Genomic DNA, 25,604 nt, shown 5'->3' with positions numbered 1-25,604 from the left:
TTGAAACAAGTACAAATAAGTGATTATTTAGAAAAAATAATGTGCGCGATAAGTGAAAAATTAAAAGCGCGTGCTGTGATAGGCTTTCGTAGTTAAGACTTCTGTTTCTTAATGAGAGCATACAGTGATTAGCATCCATACCAATGAACATTAGACACAGTAATGAGACTCATTAAAACACAAATAAAATACCTGGCATCAAACTTGTATCTACAGGTTTATCCCGTTTCAAATTACGTTAGCCGATACTGACTCTGTTCAATTTAGATTGCTTTGCTAACCATTTAAAAGCAATTTGAGCAAAATGAACGAAAAAATATAATTGCCTACCGAAGTCAAAACGATTTCAAGCATTATCAAAAAAAGGAAAACTCGGAAAAACGAAATAGATTTTTGAAAAAAGCCCGAATACTCCCGTACCCATTCAAAGTAAAACTTACAATAGGCCGTACCATACTACTGACTAACCTAAAACATAGCTGGTAGATTTCAATAACATAGACGCCATAGCTTCGGAGATCAGCAGTTTCAAAATCTGCCTTAAATCTGTAAAACTTATAGCTGCTTCTATTAGCTGTTCTCAAACAACCTTCATTTAGTGTGACACACACTCAGTTGACCTTATCGCCTTGAACTAGAGAAAGGAAAACTCATTTTATAGAATACGGTAATTTTATAGAGTGCGGAAAGCCATTTTATAGCGTGCGGTTAGCCACTTGTACTAAAAAATTAATCTGGCAAATGAAAAAATAGCTCCACACAGTGATAAATGACACACGCGTTCAGTCGAAAGTAAATGAAGGAACAAAAAGCAGAATTATCCTCATATGGGTTAACAAATATTGAAATATCAGAAGGCCTATAATAGCCCGCGTTCAGTCGAAATTAAATGAAGGAACAAAAAGCACGCGTTCAGTCGAAATTAAATGAAGGACCAAAAAGCAGAATTGCCGTCATATGGGTTAACAAATATTGAAATATCAGAAGGCCAATAATAGCCCCACCTATCGCTTCGCAACTGCTGAAAAACCAGACCTCATTATACTATTCCACTTGACACGGAAATGGATAAAAGTAAAATCAAAAGGAAAATCGGATATCATTTTCTCCAAAAACTGATCATAAGTTGAAAAACTTTCTTGCGAAGCAAATCGCGAGCTCCTGCTGAAAAAAACGTCGAACAAATTGAACGACAGGCGGGGCGAAATTTAATTCAGAGCAGGCTCTAGCCTAGATAAATTTTTATGGATTCAAAAAACTCTGGCAAGGAAGGGTTCGAACCCAGACATACAGCGTAATGAAAACAGTAACCACTCGCCTAAAAAACTCTTATGATGTCTTAATTTACAGCTGCTGTTGCTTTAGAAACAAACAAATTTTCTGAATGAGAGCAATTTAGGTCACGCAAAAAGTAAGAAATCAAACGTGCAAAAATCACTCGAGAAAGACTGTTTAGAGCAAAACAGTCAAGCTGGGTAAATGAGATCCGAAACCCAATAAATGCAAAATTTGGTATCACCAGCAAAAGTTGATATCACTTTATCTCAACTCAGTTTAGTCTGTTATGAATTGTTTTTATGAACTATTTCAATTATTCGTGAAAATCAAATTTAAACAGGGTCAGCTGTGAGGGTCTTTGAACGGGTAATTTTCGCAAGAAATTGTGCCCGAGGAATGAACTATTTCGGGAAAAAGTTTTATTTAGAAGAGCTCAACATGCATAGATGAGCTAGTTTACAAATTTACAGCAATTAATAATTAAAATATGACAAAATAATTAAGTAAAGATTTGTCTTTCAGTTTATGAGTCTATACCACAAATACGCAAATTGTTTTATCATTAATACTTGCTACGCATTATTTGAACTTTTATATAATAAAGCCAAAAATTGTTTGAACTCCTCTTCTATAATTCCTGATCCAAATCTTCGTCACCGAGTAACAACTCGTCATCACCGATGGGTTCTATCAACTGCTCTTGAAAATTTTGATCAATATCTTTTTCGTTTTCTGACTCTAGATCGATTTCGCCGTCATAATCGCTTATTAATCTATCTTCTTCATGCCCCAATTCATTTTCTTCATTATCGTCATCTTCCCCTTCGATTACTCCTTGACTCTCAGTGTGATCATTCGTGTTTTGTGCTTTGCCCTTATTCTTAACCATCAGCTCATCAGTGTAATTCAGCATCGACGACATGAAATCCTCCCATTGAGCAGGCGGTTTCCTTGCTCCATATTTAATATCCTTGTCAGATTCCTTAGAAACTTCATGAATCGCTTCACCATTTTTCATCGGCTCACCATCAACGCGCGGTGACTGTGCTTTACTATACGTTTCAGCTAAAGTTGACAACGAATGTGGCTCCGAATATTCGTTCATTAAGGTGGACAATGATTTCGATTCCACTCCATCACCCGCGGCTGCAACTTTTACTTCCTTTGGTTTTGATGACTGAAGCTCCTTATTGCTTGACCACTTACCACTTGAGTCGGTTGCTGCTGACTTTTCAATTGGCATATCAACGACGTTCTGTGTTATCTTCCGATCTAAGGATTCAGAGCGAGAGCGCGATTTCGATTTTTCTTTCGATAATGATTTTCTACGTCTTTTTGGAGGTGACTCTGCTTTCGTCGCATTCATTTGTTTCCTGTCTGCCTTGTCATCCCGCGGTTTTGATATTGATCGCGATTTGGAGGGAAGCCTTCTTGTACGACGCCGCGGTGACGACGACGATCGAGACCGCTTTCTAGCTCGGGATATTGACCGACTTCTGGATGCTCGTATTCTTCGTCTTCGTCTCGAAGTAGAGCGTCGCCTCGAAGTAGAACGTCGTCTCGAAATAGAACGACGTCTCGAAGTCGAACGTCGTCTCGAAGTAGAACGACGTCTCGAAGAAGAGCGCGAACGAGTTGAGCGTCTGCGACGCCTCGATCTACTTCGACTTCTTGACCTAGATCGGCGTCTTTTTCGGTTACGAGAACGACTTCTGGATCTCGATGGAGAGCGACGTCTGACAGGACTTCGCGATTTAGTCCTGGAGCGACGATTCGACGGTGTCCGCGACCTCTCGGGTTTTTCGTCTTTTTTTAGTGGCCCGATAGCTTTCTTCTCCTGTCGCTTTTTGTCTCTTACCAGCTCCTGCTTCAACTTCTGCCTTGTTTCTTCGAGTAATTCTGATGGAAGCATACTAGCTGTAGCAGTGAATATGGACTTTAGCGTCGTATTTCCCTGTGCGTCTGTTAGTGTTGGCAATCCGGAGAAGCTGATGAACTTGAGGGTCCTCTGTGAGGTTTTGAAAACTTTCTCATTCAACAAATCAGTAGTTGTTACAAGCTCGAAACTGAACTGATTAGCTTCGAACAACTGCAGAGGCAATTTGCCACAATTGCTCTTTTCTCGGTGACCAGCCTCGAATTTTCGCATTCTGGGATACATAGTAAGACAAGTTCCTCCGCAAAGAAAGTGTCTTGCACAAATTGAGTGCTTGTCCCGCATATGGTCACGTAGCTCGCTCAAAGTTGCCGAAAAGTTCGAGTATGTACAATACTGACAAGGATACTGATCTTTAGGTTCTTCAAAGCCATGCCGTTGAATTAGATGCAAGAAAAATGTTTGTCCTGTAAAATAGGGCATCTTAGAGTCAAACTGTTCAGGATCATTGCATAGATTGCATTTAAAAAACAGTGAAGTTGCGATGTTGAAGGGACATTTATCGCACTGATAGTGATAAAATGGTCTAACCATCATCTCAAAAGTTCCTTCCAGATTTTTTAAATGACTAATTCCGTCCAAGAGTACCTTTGGTTTCACCCCATCACACGAGCTGATGTGCTTCAGAAAAGCAGATAAAGACGAGAAAATTTTTCGACAGTAATACATGGGACACACTAAATGTGTTGCACACATTTGATGTTCTTGTACCCGATGATGGCAAAAATCCAGGGCAGTTGCAGCTACAAATGAGCAATCGCCTTGATAGCATTTCACTTTCTCCACGTTAACATTCATCAGTGTCTTGTGAACAGTTTGCATATGAACAATAAATTCAGAATCTGCAAAAAATCCTGGGTTGAAAGGGCAAATTGGGCACTGTTTGGGCGGATGCAGCTTGTCAAAAGACCGAATGTCCCGCTTACACGTTTGGCAAAGATAAGACCGAATATCAGCCTTTCGTAATCCCTCAGCTAAAGCCTTAGCTTGCACCGAACCATTGAGAATCGATACGCGACCAAATTCGTATTTATGAAACGGACAATGCTGGTGTATCTTCCACCGATGCATCAAAAGAGCTTCAGGCTGGCAGGGGAAGCTAGAATTGCATAGGTTACAAGGAAAAGCACTCGTAAACTTTTTATTGTGATCAATTTTCAAATGGGCTGCAAGTTCGATTTTGGACAAAAACGTGATTGGACATTCAGGGCACTCCTGAATTACGACTTCGTCGAACCCCAGGCTGCAAGTGTTGCATCGATAGCTACCTTTAGATTTCAAGATCGTCATAATATTTGTGGACTGAAGGGAGGAGAGAGGTTTGCAGACATGTGTTATTACATTCACGGCTGAATCCTGAATTAGCACAGCGCAATCCATCCGTTTAGAACACAAAGCGTGACCAGAATTGCAAAATGCATGATCATTTGTCATGTGCTTCTTCATCAGGCTGACGTCACTCGTCACAACAGGGCAAATAGGACATTTAAAAGACCCGGTTATGAACCTCCGATGGGCTAACGTCAGATGCGATGAGAAATCGACAGAGGTCGGGAAGTTCTTCTGCAAAGGTGTACAAAGCAAACATGACACAAATGATTCCCCTGAAACAACGCCAAAACACGCAACGCACTGTTTAGCTGTAGTTGAGATACTTGAAATTGACTGATTTTCAACTTTGCAAGAACTCATTTGGTAGTGATGTAGCAATTCCTTTTTATTAGGAAATAACCAAATACACTGTCGATTACGACACGCAATGTGTTCTGCGCACAATCCATGCTCCTCTTTTCGATGGTCAAGCCACATGGTTACATTCATCGTTTTGTAACCACAAGAGCACTGAAACCCCTTCACAGATTCGTCTTTATGCAAAGTGTACAAATGGAAATCGAGATCCACTTCAGCGAAAAATGAAAGCTCGCAAACTCTACACGAATAGATTATCGAGTAGCTCACCGAGTATGGACAAAATTTGCAATGTTTCCAACCTCTGGTCACGCATTCTAACTGTTTATTTATGTTCAAGCTTTTCGTTTCCTCGTCCATGGCAACGTTATCGTCATCGCAAATTTCTGATTGTTTGTCTTTAAGTTGCGCGGCATTGCTGTCTTTGATGCCATGTTTTTGAATGAGATGCTCATTTTGCCGATCAAAGGGTACAATTACCTGGCATTGCTTACAACGAAAGTGCTCCCGTGCGCAGAAAATATGAATAGTTTTGCGATGTTGGTTCAAACCGTCTCCATTAAATTTGCGAGTGCTACCTCTCTTGCCCACATCCGAAGCACAAGTTGAACAAAATTCTTTGTCAGAACACTGCGGAGAATGCACTAAAGCATTGTGGATAAGCAAGTCGCCTCTAGATGCAAAAGCGTAGAGAGTTCTAGCAGGGCATTTTTCACAATTAAGTGGGGTTTTCCGTTTTGGTTGATAACCACAGTAAAGACACATTTCTACTGCTTTAGCTTTCAGTTTGGCTTCCTCTTTGAGCAGAAGTAGAGCTGAACTTTTGGGCTTTGTCTTTTCTTCTGTCTCCGTGACAGCTTTGTACAGTTCTTTGGCCGAATCGGGTGGGGGTTTCACAGGCGAAGAGCTATGGTAATCTAGTGCATGTTTCACAACATCTTTCGGTCCTCCAACAACCAACTTTGAACAGCCAAACTCACATTCTGAATGTTCAGAACAGAAATGCGCTACAACATGGTTGAGGAACTCGGTGTACGACATAGTTGCTTCTCGACAAAATGGACACCTTTTCTCAGAATATATCTCTGGAACTTCATGCACGTTTACCATATGTTCCATAACAGCCTGAGGGAAAATGAACTTGAGAGTGCAGCGACCACAGCCTGATAAAGTGGGATGGTACAATAAAGGGCATTTAGCACAGTGCATAAATCCAGCGTCTATCAACTCAAGTCTTCTTTTTGAAATCATAGGTTCCAAAGCAGACTCAGACTGATAGTCAACCGGAATCTTCAGATACTTGTTCCGCGTTTTAGAAATATTAAGTATTGATTGGAGCTTTTTGTCCTTAATTCGAGGGGCAAGCTCAAATGAGTAATTAGGGTCCCGTTCAACAACCATAGCAACATCATCTCTGGAGCTCTGACCAGTTGGCAAAGCAGGTGGTCTTTTTCCATGTACCTCAAGCAGATGTCTGTCAACTTCATCATTAGAAGTCAGCAACTGCAGACAATTGTGGTCTTGTGGACAAGATAAATGCTGACTAGTGCAACGATGTGCAATCTTAAAGATATGACGCATCAACTCTTCATTACTCGGTAAAATGGAACGACAAATTTCGCAATTGAGTTCAGAGGAAGGAGTTGGATAGCCATGCGCTTCTCGAATGTGGACGTTCAGTTCAACTTTGTACAAGAAACCGTCTTCATTGCATAACTGACAGACGTATCCAGCTATGGGAGTCTTCAAACCACATTCTTTGCATGACTTCCAACTTGAAGTCTCGAACGAAAAGTCGAATTTCTCTAATTGAATTCCAACGGATTGTTCAGATTGGGAACTATGGCCGGTATTAAAATCACGACTACCCTTCCGTTGACTTTGCCCCGAGTTAAAATCAGATTGATTTCTGTACGAACCCAGAGCGACGTGCTGTCCAGTTAGCTGACCGGCAATCTCTTGAGTTCTGGATATTGGCTGTTGAGCTCCTATTCGACCAGCAAGAATGCCAATTTTATTTCCCTCTAATGCTTCTTTAGCTCGAACGATTAGCTCATCTTGAGAACGATTGACGGGTTGGCTCTTGATCTCTTCCTTCTGTGGTTTGACTTCCACAACTTCAACATCATCTCCATCATCGTTATGAAATCTCTGCATGTGATACTTCGATTCTCGTCCAATTTTATCACCGCAAATGTGACAAGTGTGGTAGGTCTTGTAATGTTTCTCCGAGGGAATTGATTTCAGAACCAGCATTTTGCATCCATATGGACATTCCAAATGATCGTCGGAGCAAAAATGCCTCGTGTAGATATGATCTCGGTACATTTTTGGATCATCTCTGAACGTTAACGGACAGTGTGGACATCGAAACTCTCCTTCGACTGGAATTTGATGATCAATCAAGACATGCGCTTCCAGATCGATTCTTAATAGAAAATCAACATGGCAAATCTTACATCTTATACCGTTCGGATGATACTTCAACTCACAGAAATTGCAGTAGAACATGGCACCGTCATCACTTTCCATGGGCGTTCCTTCGCTCGCTAGAGTTCCTTCCTCTAATGCATCTGAGTAGCTCAGTGACCAACGTTTTTCTTTGATCAGTTTGTCGACGTACAATTTTAAAGACTTTCGAATCTGATCAGGACGTGATCCCATTCTCGATAACTCAAGCTTCACGCCTTGAACCAGGCAGTCGATACGTTGTGCCGAAGTAAAACTCTGGTCCGCACTTGCCTTCGCGTATATTCTGTCTAAAGCCTCGTTAGTTGAGCGATTCTCCAGAACATTCACATTCGATTCGGATCTAGATCTATCCAAACCGTGAGAACCTCGATCTTGAGATTCGTGACGTTGCTCTACACTTTGTCTTATCATAGCCAGACTTTCACCTAAAGAATCCTGATTTGCTCTCGCCTCGACAGTTCGAATTCGCTCATCTCTGATGAACATTCCAATCAAATCATCGGATCTAGCGTTCTGGCCACCTCTGGGCGGCTGGTTGGGAGTGACCACCAACTCATTTGTTTGGTGAACAGAAATCCTTGCCCGTTCCCTGGCCGATCGAAGGTAGTCATCAAATGGAACCCTCCCAGCCATCTGTCAGGCACCTAAAAAGTTTACTAAAATGAGAGGTTGGCCAAAAATTCATAAGCACATTATTGGTAGATTTCACACACCTCTATTGAAAAAAATCTACCTAGTCTTCAACAAAGTGGAATATCGATAAACGAGGTTCTCAGCCTACTCATTTGTACTCGTGTTAGAGAACCGTCAACTTTCAAACCGTTGACTAAAAAAACTAAACCTAGAATGGATTTCAATCGAATTGGGGAAACCAATTAGAAAAAATCGGATCAAAAATTGAGCAAAACTGTTCAAATACCGTTTTCTCACTCTGCTTCAAAATTAGAGTAAAAAATTCTCGCCGCAAAACCATTCCCTTTTTCGCTCCACTGCTTGTTTTGGCAAAAACTACTTCGCAAAAGTTGAAACATAACCTACTAACGGCGGGCGAATTGCTCTCAAACGACCGGCGAGCGGTTGGCTTCGTCAGTAGCTAGCCACGGTTTAGTGAGGCTAGCTTTAGATTAATTGATGGGGCGTAAGGTGAGAGAAGCGGGGATGCACCGCAGCGGGGGTGCAAAAGTGGATTGGTGGGACTGAAGTGGGGGCGGTGGGTGGGTAGGGGTGGGGGTGGGGTAGGATCAATTTCTAAGAACCGCCCTTCACACCATAAGTATAAGTCTCCACCATAAGTATAAATTTCTGTTAATCGCGTACTTGAAGACTAGGTGGCTGAACGGCTCTAAGAGAACTTTAAGCAAAATGGGCGCTACCTCTTTATCCCGTTTCTGAAGGGTAAATTCAAATGGGTAAGACGAAAATCGGCCAAGCGAAAAATTGCATAAAAGCGACAAACAGGATTAACATAACTGCTGCAAATTGCTTTTGAGAGCGATTAACAATGATTTCTTAAAGGGTGCCTGTTAAGTCATTTATGATTTAAAAAAACCATTTCTACTATAACTCAATGTTAATGAGGATCAGAAAAGATGAAATTACGCCACATAAGAGCAGCTGAAGTGCGGCATTAACAAAAAAGAGACAGAGAGATAGGGACAGAGAGATATAAAACGTAAACGAGAAAGAGAAAGAAAGAAACCCCAACCACCAGAGAGAAAAAGAGATAGGAATATTTTCCATAGCTCTGCAGCTTCTAGTTTTCAAGCCTTGTTAGAAAATAAATCATATAGAAAAAAAAACAGAATAAGGCAAAATTAAGAAAAGTTTTCAGCTTCGCAGTAAAAAACTTCAAGACCATTTTTTGTCTCGAAAGTTCTGTCGAGTAACCCATCTCCAACAAAATAACCCATCTCCCTTAAAAAGTTTCCTTGGCCAGTAATGGTTGTTAAACTCAAGAAAAGAACAAAAAATTAATGAATAATTTTGGAAACAATTGCAAACTTTAACAAAATCTTGTAAATCTATTAATATCTAAGAACCATTTCATTGTCTTCAGAGACTATTCAATATCCTTATTTCAAGCCTGACATAGTTTCACGGACTCAAGGAGATCCATACACTTGGAAAATAATACAAATTTTGCGAAAAATTGAAAAAAAAATTAAATTTTATCCAAAAATTACTAGCACCGCAGTCATAAAAACTATGGAACTATGCAGCAGCTTATTATTAAACCTTGGAGGACTTCCCAGGGCCCCTTCTGCCGCAAACCATTAAAAAATGAAAAAAAAATTTCAAATTGTTTAAAAAATTTTTTTAATTCGTGATATTAAAATCTTGAAAAACATTCCAGTACATCTAAAAACTCTGCAGTATCATATTAGGAAACTGGAAGTGGATATCCGTGGCTCTTGAGGCTAGAGAAACCGCAAAAAATGACGAAACAATAAAAAAACTTAAAAAATTGTAACTTTTATAAAAAAAAAAGCCGATGTAGGTCAAAATGATGAATTCCGTAATTGAGTTCCGGAAAACCTTTTTTTTGTTGGTAGCAAAAAGAATATAAGTAATACAAAGGTTCTAAATCATTGCCGAGGATAAACAGTGAGCAAATTACGGCCCATCCATATCATGCCGAAAGGATCTATTATACCAAGTTTTTAAACGCATAATTGACGATGCCGTCTGTAACACAAAATGATTAGCTTCTTTCTCGCAGAACCGACTGCAGCACAACTACCATCATACATAGCTAAAATTAAATGAATGGGAAACAACGCTTTTTTGTTACTTTGGATAATGGAATTTGGCAATATTGGTTAAAAATGATTTCATGGTTATGTTGAGAAGCTGAGCTAGAATCAAAATGAATGCGGTGAAAGGAACTTAAAAACTAAGTGCAACAAACAGCAGTAATAAAAACGCAGGAAACAAGGCGACGGCAACAGAAACAGTCAAGCATTATACATCCAACTTGGAGATTCAGCTATTTGCCAAAATCATCGACGAAAAAATGAGCTGCTAGTTCCAGAGTGAAACAAAAAAGTTGCAATCAAAATACTACTTAGAACTCAATCTTGCATTATATATTCATGCATTCCGGGAAGTTCCCAACTTTAGGTCGAATACGACGCCCCAGATAAGACCTCTTCATTTCTTGAATCATTAAATCATTACAACTAGTAAAAAAACTGGGTTGACCAAACTAAGTTCTAATACTGATTTCTCCCATTAAGGTAGATGTTCAGAAATGATAGGTTTAGATTTCTAAGTCCTAAGACGGAACACCAAAAACCTATTAATTTTGGCAATATTATTTGGCAAGTTCCGGCCTCGTCAAATTTGGCAAGGTGTGATGGTAAAACTACAAGCGGCCTAGGTAAATACTAGCTAATAAGCTTGCATCACTGAGGCTAGCGTTCATAGTGCTTTCAATACCTTGTTATTTTAAATTCTTTAGGCATAAACCAGGGGGTATCCTTTGCTCACTTTTGCTCGTCGACAAGGGCTTAGAACTATTGCAATAATTATCTTTTCATCGTTTTCATAACTGCCCTACCGTTTCCTTAATTGCCTCAACAAGTATTAATTGAAGTTCTCGTTCAGCATTAATTTAAGTAAAAACAAAAGGCACCACGTCCGCCAGATCATTCTACTGTTCAATAACAAGAGCCGCACGGAAAACTTAGCACGGTGAAGTGAAATGAAACGGAATACAACCAGTGTTTTTGCAATTATGTTATCACGATTAGCCAAAAGCAAACTGACAGCTTTCAAAGAAACCCTGCAAGAAGCAAACTGAAAGCTTTGAAACAAACCTGAAAAACTCACCGCAAAAACAGCAGTAACCAAATCAAAATAAAACTTGGCCGATGGCAAGAGATAGCCTAGCCTCCAAATAAGAGTAGATTCGAGCTGTTCGCCAACTGTCCTTAACTGAATGACTCAATAACTTCCAGGGACAGGCTTCAGAAAAAAATGTATGAGTTGCAGTCAAAAAGATAACTTGTATCACAGTCTTAAGAAGTCAAAATTCCTGCGCTGTCATGGCCACTTATATGAGCACTCAACTTCATTCCTTACACTTTTGCTGTAAAACCCTCAACTATGGCAGACTGCGTTAAGGAAGACGTTTCCTGAATCATTGAATCATTACTACTAAAGAACAACTACGTTAACCGAACTAAGTCAAAATTCTGCTTTCCATATTTAAATGGAGGTTCGGAAATGCTTCTTTTTTCCGTGGTAGCAAAAAGAAAATATAAGTATTAAAAACGTTCTATATCATTGCCGAGGAAAAACAAAGAGCAAATGACAGCCCATGTATATCATGCCGAAAGGATCTATTATACCAAGTTTTTAAACGCATAAATGACGTTGGCGTCTGTAACACAAAATGATTAGCTACCTTCCGATTGCAGCACAGCTACCATCATACATAGCTAAAATTAAATAAATTGGGGAAAAACGCTTTTTTTTGCTATTTTGGATAATTTTTGCTAGTTTTGTTTAAAATGCTTTTATGGTTATGTTGAGAAGCTGAGCCAGAAGCAAAATAAATTCCCTGAAAGGAACTTAAGAACTTACTGCAGCAAACAACAGTAATAAAAACGCAGGAAAGAAGGCGACGTCAACAGATCCAGTCGAGGATTATACATCCAACTTGAGGAGATTCAGCTCTTTACCAAAATCGTTGACAAAAGAATGAACTGCTATAGCTCCTGGGTCAATGTTCCAGAGTAAAACAAAATAGTTGCATTCAAAAAACTAATTAGAACTCAATCTTGCATTATATATTCATGCATTTCGGGAAGTTCCCACCTTTAGGTCGAATACGATGTCCCAGAAAAACCTCTTCATTTCCTGAATCATTACAACTAAAAAAAAACAACTGGGTTGACCAAACTAAAATATAATACTGATTTCTCCATTAAGGTAGAGGTTCAGAAATTTGAGGTTTAGATTTCTAAGTCCGATTGCAGCACAACTACGCTCATACATAGCCAAAATTATTTGAAGACAGAACACCAACTTATTAATTTTGGCCATGTTATTTGGTGAGTTCCGGCTTCGTCAAATATGGCAAGGTGTCATGGCAAAACTACAACCGGCCTTCGGAAATACTAGGTAATAAGCTTGCCTCACAGAGGCCAGAGTTGATGGTTCTCTCAATACCTTGTTATATTAAATTCTTTAGGCATAAACCAGGGGTATCCTTTGCTCACCGTTGCACGTCGGCAAGGGTTTAGAACTATCGCAATAATCATCCTTTTCACCGTTTTCGTTACTTCACGAGTCTGCGGCAGAAACCAATCGAGAAACTCCAAAACTTAAACACTCATTAGTAAACTACCCTCGGGTTTCCTTAATTGCCTCAGCAAGTATTAATTGAAGTTCTCGTTCGGCGTTACTTTAAGTAAAAACTAAAGGCACCACGACTGCCAGATCATTCCACTGTGCAATATCAAGAGCCGCCTGGAAAGCTAGCACGGGAAAGCAAAATGAAACGGCATACAACAACCAGTGTTTTTGCTATTATGTTATCATGGTTTGCCAAAGCAAACTGACAGATTTGGAAGACACCCTGCCAGAATCAAACTGAAAGCTTTGAAACAAACCTGAAAAACTCACCGCAAAAACAGTAGTAACCAAATCAAAATAAAACTTGGCCGATGGCAAGAGATAGCCTAGCCTCCAAATAAGAGTAGATTCGAGCTGTTCGCCAACTGTCCTTAACTGAATGACTTAATACCTTCCAGGGACACGCTTCAGAAAAGAAATGTATGAGTTGCTTTTATCGCAGTCTTGAGAAGTCAATTTTCCTATGCGGTCATGGCCACTTTTATTAGCACTCAACTTCATTCCTTACACTTTGCTGTAAAACCCTCAGCCATGGCAGTCTGCGTTAAGAAAAACGTTTCTTGAATCATTAAATCATTACTATTAAAGAACAACTCCGTTGACCGAACTAAGTCAATATTCTGCTGTCAATATTTAAATTGAGGTTCGGAAATGCTTTTTTTCCGAGGTAGCAAAAGGAATATAAGTATCACAAAGGTTCTAAACCATTGACGAGGAAAAACAGTGAGCAAATCATAGCCCATGTATATCGTGCCGAAAGGATCCATTATACCAAGTTTTTTAACGCATAACTGACACTGGCGTCTAACACAAAATGATTAGTTACCTTCTCTCACGTCCGACTGCAGCAGCACCAGCATCATGTATAGTTAAATTTAATTGAAGTTCGAACAACGCTTTTTTGTTACTTTGGATAAAGTTGTTTAGCAAGTTGTACCTTTGTTTATTTTGGAATTGTGCAGCGGTGGCAATCGGCTGAGAGAAACTAGGTAATGGGCTTGAGCCACTGATGCCAGCGTTGATGTTTTCTTCAAATTGTTATAAGAGATCCGTTCGGCACGTTATACCTGGGCCACTCAATTGATCACCGTTATTCAGGACAATCCGAATACCTAACTGCTTTTGCTAGCGTAAAAAAGTATTTCTGAACCTCTTCTTAAACTTAGAAATTACCAATACGATTTAGTTGGGATAAAGCTGTCCATTTTCATTAGTAGACGCGTTTCTAGCAAAAACGAATATAGAAACTCAAAAACAAACTCCTAGCGTAAAAACGGCTTTCCAATTCCCCAATTGCCTCAACCAATAGTAACTGAAGGCTCTCGTTCAACATTTAATTTGAAATGTTAATAAAAGAAGGCACCACGACTACCAGATCATTAACACTGCTGAATCCTGAATGTCGGCGGGAAAACTTAGCACCAGAAAACTAAAATGACACGGCAAGCAACGACTAGTATGTCACTTCCAGTGCCTCTTCAGGTGCAAACCATTAAGAGCCAGCTGTTTCATGAAATGACAATGCTCGTATTTTTGCAGTTGTGTTACGACAATTTGCCAAAAGCACACTGAAAGCTTTAAAAACTGCCAGAACCATACTGACAGCTCTGAAAAAAACTTCTAAAAACAGCAGCAACCAAATCGTAATGAAGCACAGATCATAGCAACAAGCAGCAAAGATCTATGCTTCTAACTAAAAGATTTGAGCAATACTAATCCACATCAATGACCTGCTACTCTTCCAAGCTCAAGTTATAGGCGAATGAAGTAAAAGCTTCAGTCAAAACCATAATTTAACGCAATCTTGCATCTTGAAAATTTAGGTTTATACGCTTTTATTGCCACTTTCATGAGCATCCATTAACCGGCGAGAGTCAAACACGGTGTTCCAAATATTGATCTTATTTATTATTGCACCAGCTGAAATATGTTGTTAAAACATACGTTTTCCGTTGAGATTTTTACAAAGTATTGAATTGGTCTAAGTTCTTACATACGAACAAGTGCTCAAACGATAAAACCGGCAAATCGTAACAAACGTATCCACTAAACAAAATTTTCGAAAGTACCATCAACAATGGCGCCTGTGAGGCAAGCTGGTTAGCTAGTATTTACATAGGCCGCTTGTAGTTTTACCATCACACCTTGCCAAATTTGACGAAGCCGGAACTTGCCAGATAACATTGCCAAAATTAATAAGTTTTTTGGTGTTATGTCTTCAATTAATTTTGGCTATGTATGAGCGTAGTTGTGCTGCAATCGGACTTAGAAATCTACAAATTTCTGAACCTCTACCTTAATGGAGAAATCAGTATTATATTTTAGTTTGGTCAACCCAGTTGTTTTTTTAGTTGTAATGATTTAATGATTCAAGAAATAAGAGGTCCTATCTGGGACGTCGTATTCGACCTAAAGGGGGGAACTTCCCGGAATGCATGAATATATGAAGCAAGATTGAGTTCTAAGTAGTATTTTGATTGCATTTTTTTTTGTTTCACTCTGGAACTTTGACCCAGGAGCTATAGCAGTTCATTATTTCGTCGATATTATTGCCACTTTCATGAGCATCAATTAACCGAAGAAAGTCAAACACGGTGTCCCAAATATTGATTGCATTTATTATTGCGCCAGCTGAAATATGTTGTTAAAACATACGTTTTCCGTTGAGATTTTTACAAAGTATTAAATTGGTCTAAGTTCTTACATACGAACAACAGTGGTCAAATGTTAAAACAGGCAAATCGTAACAAACGTATCTACTAACCAAAATTTTCGAAAGTATCATCAACATTGGCTTCTGTGAAGCAAGCTGGTTAACTAGGTTTCTCCACACCCAATTGCAGCACCAGAGCCATACATAGCCAATAATAACAGATAACGCAGCACCAACATGTTTTTAAAAATTTTGGCAAGGTTGTTCAGCAAATTGCACCAACAGGATGCAAATGATAGCCCGGGGCTTATCATAACACAAAGTCTTATTACACAAAGTTTTTGAAAGCCCTCGTCAGCACTGGCGTATGACTCACGATGCTTTGATACGTTCGCTCACTTCCGATTGCAGCACCAACACCAGATTGCCAAAATTTAAAAAAGCGTGTTCACTATGTGGTGTTGGTGCTGCAATCGGACGTGAGGGAACGTATCACAGCATCGTGCGTCACATACGCCAGTTCTGACGTAGCCTTTCGAAAACTTTGTAATACCTCTTCCTGTTATGAGAAGCCCCGGGCTATCATTTGCATCCCATTGATGGAACTTGGCTGAACAATATTGCCGGAAATAGCAAAAAGTGTTGGTGTTGCGCCATCAGTTAATATTGGCTATGTCTGGCTTTGTTCCACCTTATGTATGTTTGGCAAGTTCCACCTTCGTTAAATTTGGCAATGTGCAATGATGATACTACAAGTGGCCTTCGAAGAAACTAGCTAATAAGCTTGCCTCACTGATGACAGCGTTGATGGTGCTTTCAATAACTTGTTATATTAAATCCTATCGGCATGATATACCTCAGCTATCATTTGCTCACTGTTGCTCGTCGGCACCAGTTTAGAAATATTGCAAAACCTATCTGGTTGTGCTTTATTGAGGTTCAGAAATGCTTCCTTTTTCTGCGGTAGAAAAATAAGAGAAGTACTACAAGGACCCTAAACTGTTGCCGAGGAACTACAGTGAGGATATGATAGACCATGACGAAAGGATCTATTATTCCAAGTTTTTGAAAGCACAATTAACGATGGCGTCTGTGACACAAGCTAACTAGCTACCTTCTCTCACGTCCGGTTTCAGCACCACAAACATGCTTTAACTTAATTTAGGTAATGTGATTTGTCGAGTTCCATCTTTGTTAATTTGGCAATGTGTGATGGTGGTGCTGCAATCGGCCGTGAGAGAACCTAGTTAATCAGATTGCGTCACAGACGCCAGTTTTGGTGCTTTCGAGAGCTTGATTTAGATCATTGTGACAGGATATGCTTAGCCTATCAGTTGCCCAATCGGCAGCAGTTCATAATTTTCGTGAGATTATCTCCTTTTGCTGCCGCAAAAAAGTGAATCATTTCTGAATCTATTGATACACAGAAATCTACATTATGACTTAGTTCGGTTAACGTTGTCAGTTTTCATTCTTGAACGTGCCTCTGGCACAAACGAATTGACAATGGAAACATACCCGGCAGATTGCCGGAAAATAGGCGCCGTTGATTCCCATAACTCTATTGGGATTGAAAGAAAAGAAAATATCAACAAAAGTTGATTTTTGTACAAAAACATTTTCAAGTGCGATTTATTTCGGTGTCATTTCGTAGTTGAACATACTCCTGTCTCTGTGAGAGGCTACAGGGTCTAGTATGAATACCAATCAGCATTATATATAGTAACTAAAACTTATCAGAAAAAGTTCAAGTACCGGGCATCTAAAAATGGGCTTTATGGGTTTATCCCGTTTCTATTGCTGACTTTGATTTTTTTACACTGACTCTCTTCAATTTGAATTGCTTTGCTGAGCAGCTGCTGTTTAAAAAGACTTTGAGCAGAATGACAGAAGAGTGAAACTAGCCTAGAGAAGTCAGAAATATTTCACGCAAAATGTTGAACAAGCTGTGAACTAGGTTAAAGCGAAAATTAAAAAAATAGGAGCGCTATAATAGCCCGCTGAGAAGCTGAGACGGCTATTAACAAGCATTTGGCAACGAAATGTTAACAATTAAAAGACAATCTAATAAAACCGTTTGATAAATCAAAAACCGAGGAAAAGAAATGATTGACAAACTACATCTAAAAATAGTACTCCAGAAGTAAAATTCTCCACAAAATGCTTAAATGCAACTTCCCAACCATTAATTGGAGAAAAAATTTAATTTCACCCTCTGCCCTCTGTAGTTTTGAAGATTCACTTCACAGTAGCTACCCCTAACGAATCGCTCTTATTTGTGACTTTAACGAGAAAAAAATACAGAGAAGCACAAACTCAGAAAAGGGCAAATTAAAACAGAAAAAACCGGTTTCGAAAATATAAGTTTTGTTAATGAAAATAGCTGCAAATTAAAATGATTCAAACTAAAAGATAAACTGGTAGAACAACTTATTCAACCAAAAAAACTCCTGAAACGCAATAACAAATTGAAGAATACAAACAATGCTAAAAAAAAGTTTCAAAAAGGCAAAATATTAAAAGCAGTTGAAATTGATAAAAGTGTAACATTTGCTTCAGCTGGTCAAAAATGCTTCCTAGCGCACTTCTATTGACTTAGATAATTGAGAAACACCTTCCACCAAAAATGTTGGCGTGTAAAATAAACTGCTCTTAAAAAGTCGCATGTTATCAAAAATTCCTCGCGTTTAGCGAAAGTTCTGTGCACTTCACGTTGCTTCAGCAGTTTGAACTAAACACTGTTTTCATGTGTTTCACTTCCAGTTTCAAATACACTGAAAAAAGATGCTCCACCGATGTTCCTCTTTGAGTCATAATTATGAAACAAAGCCGGAAATATCTAAAATAATAAAACGACTCAGAAAAACTAAGAAAAAAAGCATTTTCAATTCAATTAATAAGTAGCTATGAACTCAGGAAAAATTCAATTATTTCCTCATAAAATAGAGGAGCTCATACAGAATTCTTTTTTAACAAAATGAGATCATTAAAAAGCTCAGGCAGCCAAAGGGAAAATAGTCTCACTCTGACGAAAAATTGAGGAGCTACAAGAAATTGGCAAAAAAATTGCAGATCTGCTTTCGTTTTTCCGAGACAAATTTTTCAAAAATAATGTTTATATAATCAAATCTGCAATGAATTGATACCTCATAATTGTGTCGAGCAATAGGTGTCTATTCAATCCCCAATGAATGCAATAAAAGCGAAAGAAGTTCAAAAGCGGTCGACTAAAAAAGTAGATTAAAAACCAGCTTCGCTACTCTAAGCAATTGAAAGACTATTAAACGTGTCTAAGGGCCTCTAATGAAAGTTGATGCCCGCTGAGCTTTACCTGTTTATCCCGTTCTGAAAGCTCAAAGTCATGAAAAGTGTGAAAACCTCTTACAAAAATAAAAAACATAGGACAAGTCCTGACGTACAATTCAAAGAATTTTTATTGACTAAACAGAAAACTAGACTTAGAACGGACTATGAATGGATTGGAAAAACCATTTAGAAAAAAAATCTGATCCAAAAAATCGAAAAAAAACAGTAAAAATCAAAAGTGAGATTGCCGCATGTGAACAAAAAACAACTACCGATAAAGCGAATTTTTGTTCAAACACCGTATTGTCACTCTACTTTAAAATTAGAGCGAAAAAATTTTACGCCGCAAAACCACTCGCTTTTTCGCTCCACTTCCTGTTCCGGCGTGACCAAAATCACTACTACAATTTGACTTCAAAAATCATGAAAATGTGTGAACAGATCTTAAAAAAAAAATAGCCGGAAGAATTCCGGAAACGACTCGAAGGAGAAAATTGCCCATACTTTTGACTACACAACTAGAACAACTATTGTGAACCCTTAACCTCCACAAACGCCATAAAAAATTTAAGGAAGAATAGAAACGGCATTCAAAAACAAATTGAATAAAAAAAATTAGAAATACTTAATGAGTATTTTTAATAGTACAAGGAAACATAAAGCCGAGTAAAATTCCTTTCCAATTAGGGCAATGGAAAGCTTGCAAAACAATGGGCAAGTCATAATAGGCTAAGAAACTTGTCTAAGACTAAGAAAAAACAAAAACTGCAAAATAGGAAAAATGGTTTAAAATTTCTCAATTTTTCTGTCAATTTTCCGAAGAGAAGAATGATTTACACCAATAAAACTTCAGTCAATTGGTAGCTGAATATTCCCTAAGGAACAAGCTTCTATTCAAATACCACTTAAAGTAATAATATAAAAACAAAACAGGCAAAAAATCATTAAATTTCGTCTGAAAATCAGCAAAACTGATCAAAACCCTCCAAATTAACATTAAACTCAGAATTAACTACTTGAAACCTTCAATTCCTATCAAAACAAGCCTAAAACTAATACAATATCATAATCAAGCCTCATAACCATCAAAAAAACTGCTTTTAAAAGCCGCACGTGAACAAAAAAATTTCGCTCGCTTAGAGAAAATTTCTTCACACATCAATTTCTCACTCTCTCAAAAGCAGCGGTATGAACAAAAACCACTCTCTTTTCGCTCCGCTCTTCACTTTTGTTCAGCCCCAAAATCACTCCAAATTTTTTCACGCGTTTCATTTCCCGCTTCAAAAAACACTCCAATAAAATTGATTAAAAAGAAGGACTTCTCCAATACTTCTCTTCGAGTCGTAAAAAGACAGCGCCCCAATACAATTAAAATTCTTTGAATTGTAAAAAATAGAAGCGCTATAATAGCCGGCTGAGAAGATGAAGGCGGCTATTAATTAAATTTGAACAGATTACCTCAAACTGAGAATCTGTAGTTTTGCACACTAACGGCACGTTTGATTGTCTTTCCTAACTTCGTTTTTTCTAGCATTTGCTTCTGAAAATCCACCACCTATAACTCATCAATACATGGCCCGAATAAAATGCAGGCACTATACTGTGACAAGGGTTTTAGTTTTAACGGATGTTAAATTATTAGCAAATAGGTTAAAAACATAAACAGCAAAGATTAAGTTTTTATTTTGTCTGAGGTCAAGATGAAACAGCCAGCCAAAGCAGACGTCTCAAAAAGGAGGCATCCGGAACACACATCTGCATCTGTCTAGGATCACCGACACCTAAAGCAATTCCTTACTCAGAAAACTATTTTTCACAGAGTAGTGAAGTCAGCAGATGACACAACTGGATGTACCTCTAGCTAAAAACAACTCGTTTTCACCATAATTGCCCGCGGTTGTCACTCCATGAAGCACCTTTTAAGTCCAAATTGCCTGCCTCCCGCGCTCGACCTAGAGGGAAAAGTCACTGATTTACTTTTGTTTATATATGATATAAGTTTAGATAGCCGAAAAAAGACAAAACCGTCAAGTTTTTTTTCTTAAAAATTCTTTAAACTAGAATCAAGTAAATAGGTTCTAAAATTTAAGAGAATCATATTTGAAAAAATCTCAAAGCCCTTAATTTGTAAAAAAAAATAAAATTAGCTGGCAATGTTTTCTGCAAGTTTTTATATGACGCCAGTGTGAAATAAAATTTGTTCTTTTCAGGATCCGCTATTTTTGTTTATTCGATACCTAGATTTAGTCGAGACCTGGAATTATTAAAAGACCGACCTCCGCAGATTTAAGGTATGAAAAGACTGTCCTCGACAGATATTGCGTATGAAAAGAATTTGTCTGGGCCTAATGTGATGTCCTGAACTTTGGCTAGAACTAAAACAAGTCCTAGAATTTGGCTGGAACTAAAACATACGTCATGGAATTTGGCTAGACAATAAAGGTGTTCTGGAATTTGGCTGGACCATAAAAGTGTTCTGGAATTTGGCTGGGCCATAAATGTGTTCTGGAATTTGGCTGGACAATAAAACATGTCCTGGAATTACGCTCGCGGCCGTTATAATGACTTGTTTTCAATTTCCTTCAAAGTAAAGGACATGTAGCGCAATTGGTTAAGCATTGGGTAAGATTGGAGAAGGGCAGGAGATCGCAACCAGATGTCATCGGAACTTTTTAGTTTGCCTCATTTTTGCATATGAAAAGAATTCAGCTGGACTTATGGAAAGAATTAGCCTCGAATTTAACTAGGGTCCTCGACAGTGTAATTTAATTCAATATTTACCCCCCACCTGGAGTTTACAGGTCTTTTCATAAATTCCAGGTCTCGACTAGGGTAATATGTTATATACATATTTGTATTCAATTGTCGCAACACTCTTCGCAACAGACAGTCAAAAGGTATGTACTAATGATCACAATTGGCCAAAATATTTCAAAATGGCGTAACCAAAAAATACCAAGAAAAACAAAAATTTTAATTTAATGTGGGCTTCGATAATGACTACCCCTTCAAAAGAACTTCAATTAGATAAAAAATGAATTGCTTACAAGTCACCGGATTACCTGAAAATAATCAAGAAAATGAAACTCCCAAAGCCATACTAATTCTACAATAAAAACCTTACTGATGCCACTATATCCGTCCAGCAATAAGACGAAGTAGTTCGTGCACTAGCGATAGCAAAAATGTACGCAAATTCTGTAAATTTACATGCTAACAAATCGACGAAAAACATTTTCCGAAAGAATGTCTGCTCTTGTTCTTCATTCTCTACGATAGTACCAATTGATTGCTAGACTGAGCAAAAGGAACTCAATGGGTCGCAGAATCTGATGCTCACAAATGTCCTTGGCACATTTCAGAGAAAACTGGAATCAGTGATAACCTCCTCTTCGCAAGCGAAACATTTTTTCACCTTGTTTATCAATTTTACTTTAATACAACGTCGGTTATCCATTACGGGTACACGTAAAAAAACAATTACAAGGCAAGGAAAAGTTCTAAAAAAGCAGTTTTACACTAAAAGATACATTTTCGCTGCAAATTTTAATATAAAATTCCAGAACCTACACTTTTTCTGTACCTAGATAGAGAAAAGTTGCTGCTGGAAGAACCTCTTAGCGATTACACAAAGTAAGGGGTAGCGAGATTTAACACAATTTCCGTAAATTCATTAGGCAACCAATCAACAAGAAACATTTTCCGAAATATTTTACTCTTACTCTTCATTCAATGGAGTATCAATGAAATTTCAGCTGATTCATATACTGAGAATCAGGAACTCAGTGGGTAGCATAAACTGATGCTCACAAACGGCCTTTGCACTTTTCAGACAAAAAACCTGGAATTAGTGATAACTTGTTCGGAAGCAGCATATTTCTTAACGGCAGCTACCAATCTAGCGTTAATTTAACGGCTGCTATCGATAACGGCTACGATTTACAAAACTTCAAAAGCAAGTCAATCAAATTTTCCAGAAGGGCACAATTTTACTCTGAGATATATATTTTCACTGCCAAACTTCACAATATGCAATTCCAAAGTTATGATTTTTAAGAATCACACAAAGTAGATGGTGCACTGTGGATAGCGATCATTTACGCAATTTTTGTAAATTCCATAGTTAACAAGACGAAAAACGTTGTCTGAAAGAATGAATTCTCATTCTTCATTCTATAAAAGAGTATCACAAGTTTCTACTGATTGGTAGCCTGAGCATAAGAAACCCACGTGAGTTGCCTCCCGAATGAGGCTTTTGCACATTCAAGAAAACCGATCAAAAGCTGGAATTAGTGTTAACCTCATCGACAGCCGAAAATTTTTCAACGTCTATTACATGGCAATGAAATGTTCTGGGAGTGCAGTTTTACTCAGAAATATACGTTTTCGTTGCACATTTTTCAATATGCAATTCCAGAACCTACATTTTTTCTCTACCTATAGTGAGAAAAATTACTGGTGCACAACCTTCATAGGGATTACACAAAGCAGGTGCACTAGGGATAGCGATAGTGTACACAATTTCCTTAACCTCAATAAGTAACAAATTGAGGAAAACATTTTCTGAAAAACTGTATTCTTACTTTTCAGTCTATGGTAGAGTAACACTGAAGTTTCAATTGATTGCTATACTGAGAACGAGGAACTCAGTGGGTGGCATAAACTGATGCTCACAAATGGCCTTTGCACTGTTCATTCTATGGCAGAGTAAAACTGAAATTTTAGCTGATTCATATACTGAGAATCAGGAACACAGTGGGTAGCATAAACTGATGCTCACAAACGGCCTTTGCACTTTTCAGACAAAAAATCTGGAATTAGTGATAAATTCTTTGGAAGTAGTATATTTCTTATCGGCGGCTACCGATCTTGCGTTAATTTAACGGCTGCCATTGATAACGGCTACGATTTACAAAACTTCAAGTGCAAGGCAATCAAATTTTCCATAAGGGCACAATTTGACTCTGAGATATATGTTTTCACCGTCAAATTTCACAATATGCAATTCCAGAAGCCATAATTTTTGTACAACAAAAAAGTTGCTGATGAAACATCTTTTGGGAATCGCACGAAGTAGGTGGTGCAGTAGGGATAGCGATTATGTACGCAATTTCTGTAAATTCAATGGGTATCAAATCGAGGAAAAAAGTTTTGTGATAGAATGTATTCTTCTCATTCTTCATTCATAACAGAGTACTATTGTTTCAACTGATTGCTAGCAGCAGGAACTCGATGGGTTTGATAAAAAACATTCACTGCAAATGATGTATACTTTTTGGGTACATTACTGAAGAATAGATACATTACTGAAGAAGGTCTGCCATAATATTGAAGTCGGTAACTATCATTTTTGTCCAGCAGATTACTTAGTCATCTCCGCGGTCTTCCGTAGGGTGTTTAGTGTACACTTGTTTTCATTCAACGCATCGTGTCGTTTGCCGCACGACTACGTCAATGTTACAGCATCGAACCTATTCTCTCCATAATTCGTCAGACCTCAGATCTGTCCAGATCCCATTAATTGAATCATTAATTGAATCAAATGCACGCTGATTCGACTATCAACTGTATTTAATCTAATATACCTCTAATTATGTTGCTGCGTACTAAAAAGCATTTTTAAGTTATCTAAAGTAACTTCCTCTAAAACTTAAATAAGTAATGAAAAGCAACATACCGAGGGTCCAAGCCCCCTAACTTCGCCAAGCCGCCAATCATTGACCTCATCTGAGCCATTGTACTAACCATTCTCACAGAAATGGTTTTTCGTCCTTGTATCACAACATCTGAAATTTGCAAGAAAAAATTCAATTAAAAATTCAATTGCAACAGCTGACAAATTGAGTAAGATGTAAGGTGACACAATTAAACAATCAAAATCGATTTCCCTCTAAAGCTAGAGAAATAAAACTCAATGAAAATTAAATTTTAGTTTCTTAGTTGCATCACGGATACTAATGAAAACTTTTTACCGGTTCTGAGATTTGTTTCTAAAAACGACGCAGCAGTTCTAAGCTAACGCGACTGGTGAAAAAAAAACAGGAATGCTAGACGTTTGACGGTCATTAAAATGAAATGAAGAAAAACAGCTGTAACATATTCCAAATCCAAGTTTATATCAAAAATGGCTATAATTATCCGATCAACATTTCAAATTGAAACAAATCAAATCCGAGGGAATACCTAAGTGAAGCGTTTAAAAAGCGATACCTCAATACGACCTTACAATTCTAAACAGAGGCGAGCACATGACGTTAAAATGTTTTAAAAATGTAAATTGCGATATCAGTTTGACAACGGCGCTTTCAAACAAAACTCGAAAATTATACAGCTTTAATACGATACACTAATTTTATTCAGTGTGAGTTCATTAAGACTGCGAGTAACTTTCTTCTTGAAAAACACTCGGAGTTTCAATGAGCCCAATATTCTCTTCACTGTTTCATTAAGAGCTAAACAAAAAGGCTGAGACAGTGAGCCTTAAGCACAAAATTTTGACAAATAGGTGTTTAAACAAAATTCCGGAAAAGTTTTTGCGTTTCTCTCCAGCTCAAAAAAAAACTTAAAAGAAAATGCTCGTCGGAGATTTCAACATTTTTCGGATTAAAACTGCTTTTTAAGCAACTAGGTTTCCCGGTTTTTCACACTTTGTTTAACCGTATCTGGGGATTTCGTGACACCCCCCTCGGTCAGTGAGGTCACAAAAAAGCTTCAGTCATTCATTCAATTAATTGAATACAACACAGATCCACGCTAACCTTCAGTTGATCCTTTTCGAATGTAAGTTCCCATCACCAGCAGTCTTCAAAACATGATTTTGAGAGACTTTCATTATACAAAGAGTTAGAAAAATGTACCTACCACAGACTTTAAGACTACCTATGTATGAGTTATTGAAACACTGATTAC

The 25,604-nt window shown here is 38.1% G+C and overlaps 1 protein-coding gene across 3 annotated transcripts; it reads right to left on the bottom strand.

The window, feature by feature from the left end:
• Positions 1 to 1,682: 1,682 nt before the first annotated feature.
• Positions 1,683 to 25,604, bottom strand: LOC142344597 (uncharacterized). 3 transcript variants are annotated; one of them, XM_075396389.1, is made up of 5 exons: positions 25,454 to 25,604; positions 24,373 to 24,481; positions 20,551 to 20,647; positions 20,154 to 20,476; positions 1,683 to 8,019 (listed from the first exon to the last, which is right to left on the bottom strand). In XM_075396389.1, exon 5 carries the CDS (start codon positions 8,006 to 8,008, stop codon positions 1,907 to 1,909), a length of 6,102 nt encoding a protein of 2,033 aa, XP_075252504.1. In that variant the 5' UTR covers positions 8,009 to 8,019; positions 20,154 to 20,476; positions 20,551 to 20,647; positions 24,373 to 24,481; positions 25,454 to 25,604; the 3' UTR covers positions 1,683 to 1,906. The 3 variants fall into 3 exon arrangements, with proteins under 3 accessions (XP_075252504.1, XP_075252505.1, XP_075252506.1); XM_075396390.1 differs by lacking the exon at positions 20,551 to 20,647; XM_075396391.1 differs by lacking the exons at positions 20,154 to 20,476; positions 20,551 to 20,647.

The sequence above is a fragment of the Convolutriloba macropyga genome, chromosome 8 (genome assembly GCF_964194025.1).
Source record: "Convolutriloba macropyga chromosome 8, txConMacr16.3, whole genome shotgun sequence".
In the NCBI taxonomy this organism is placed as follows: Eukaryota; Metazoa; Xenacoelomorpha; order Acoela; family Convolutidae; genus Convolutriloba; species Convolutriloba macropyga.
Note: the sequence above shows the minus strand (reverse complement) of the source record. Positions and strands in the feature narration are given on the sequence as shown.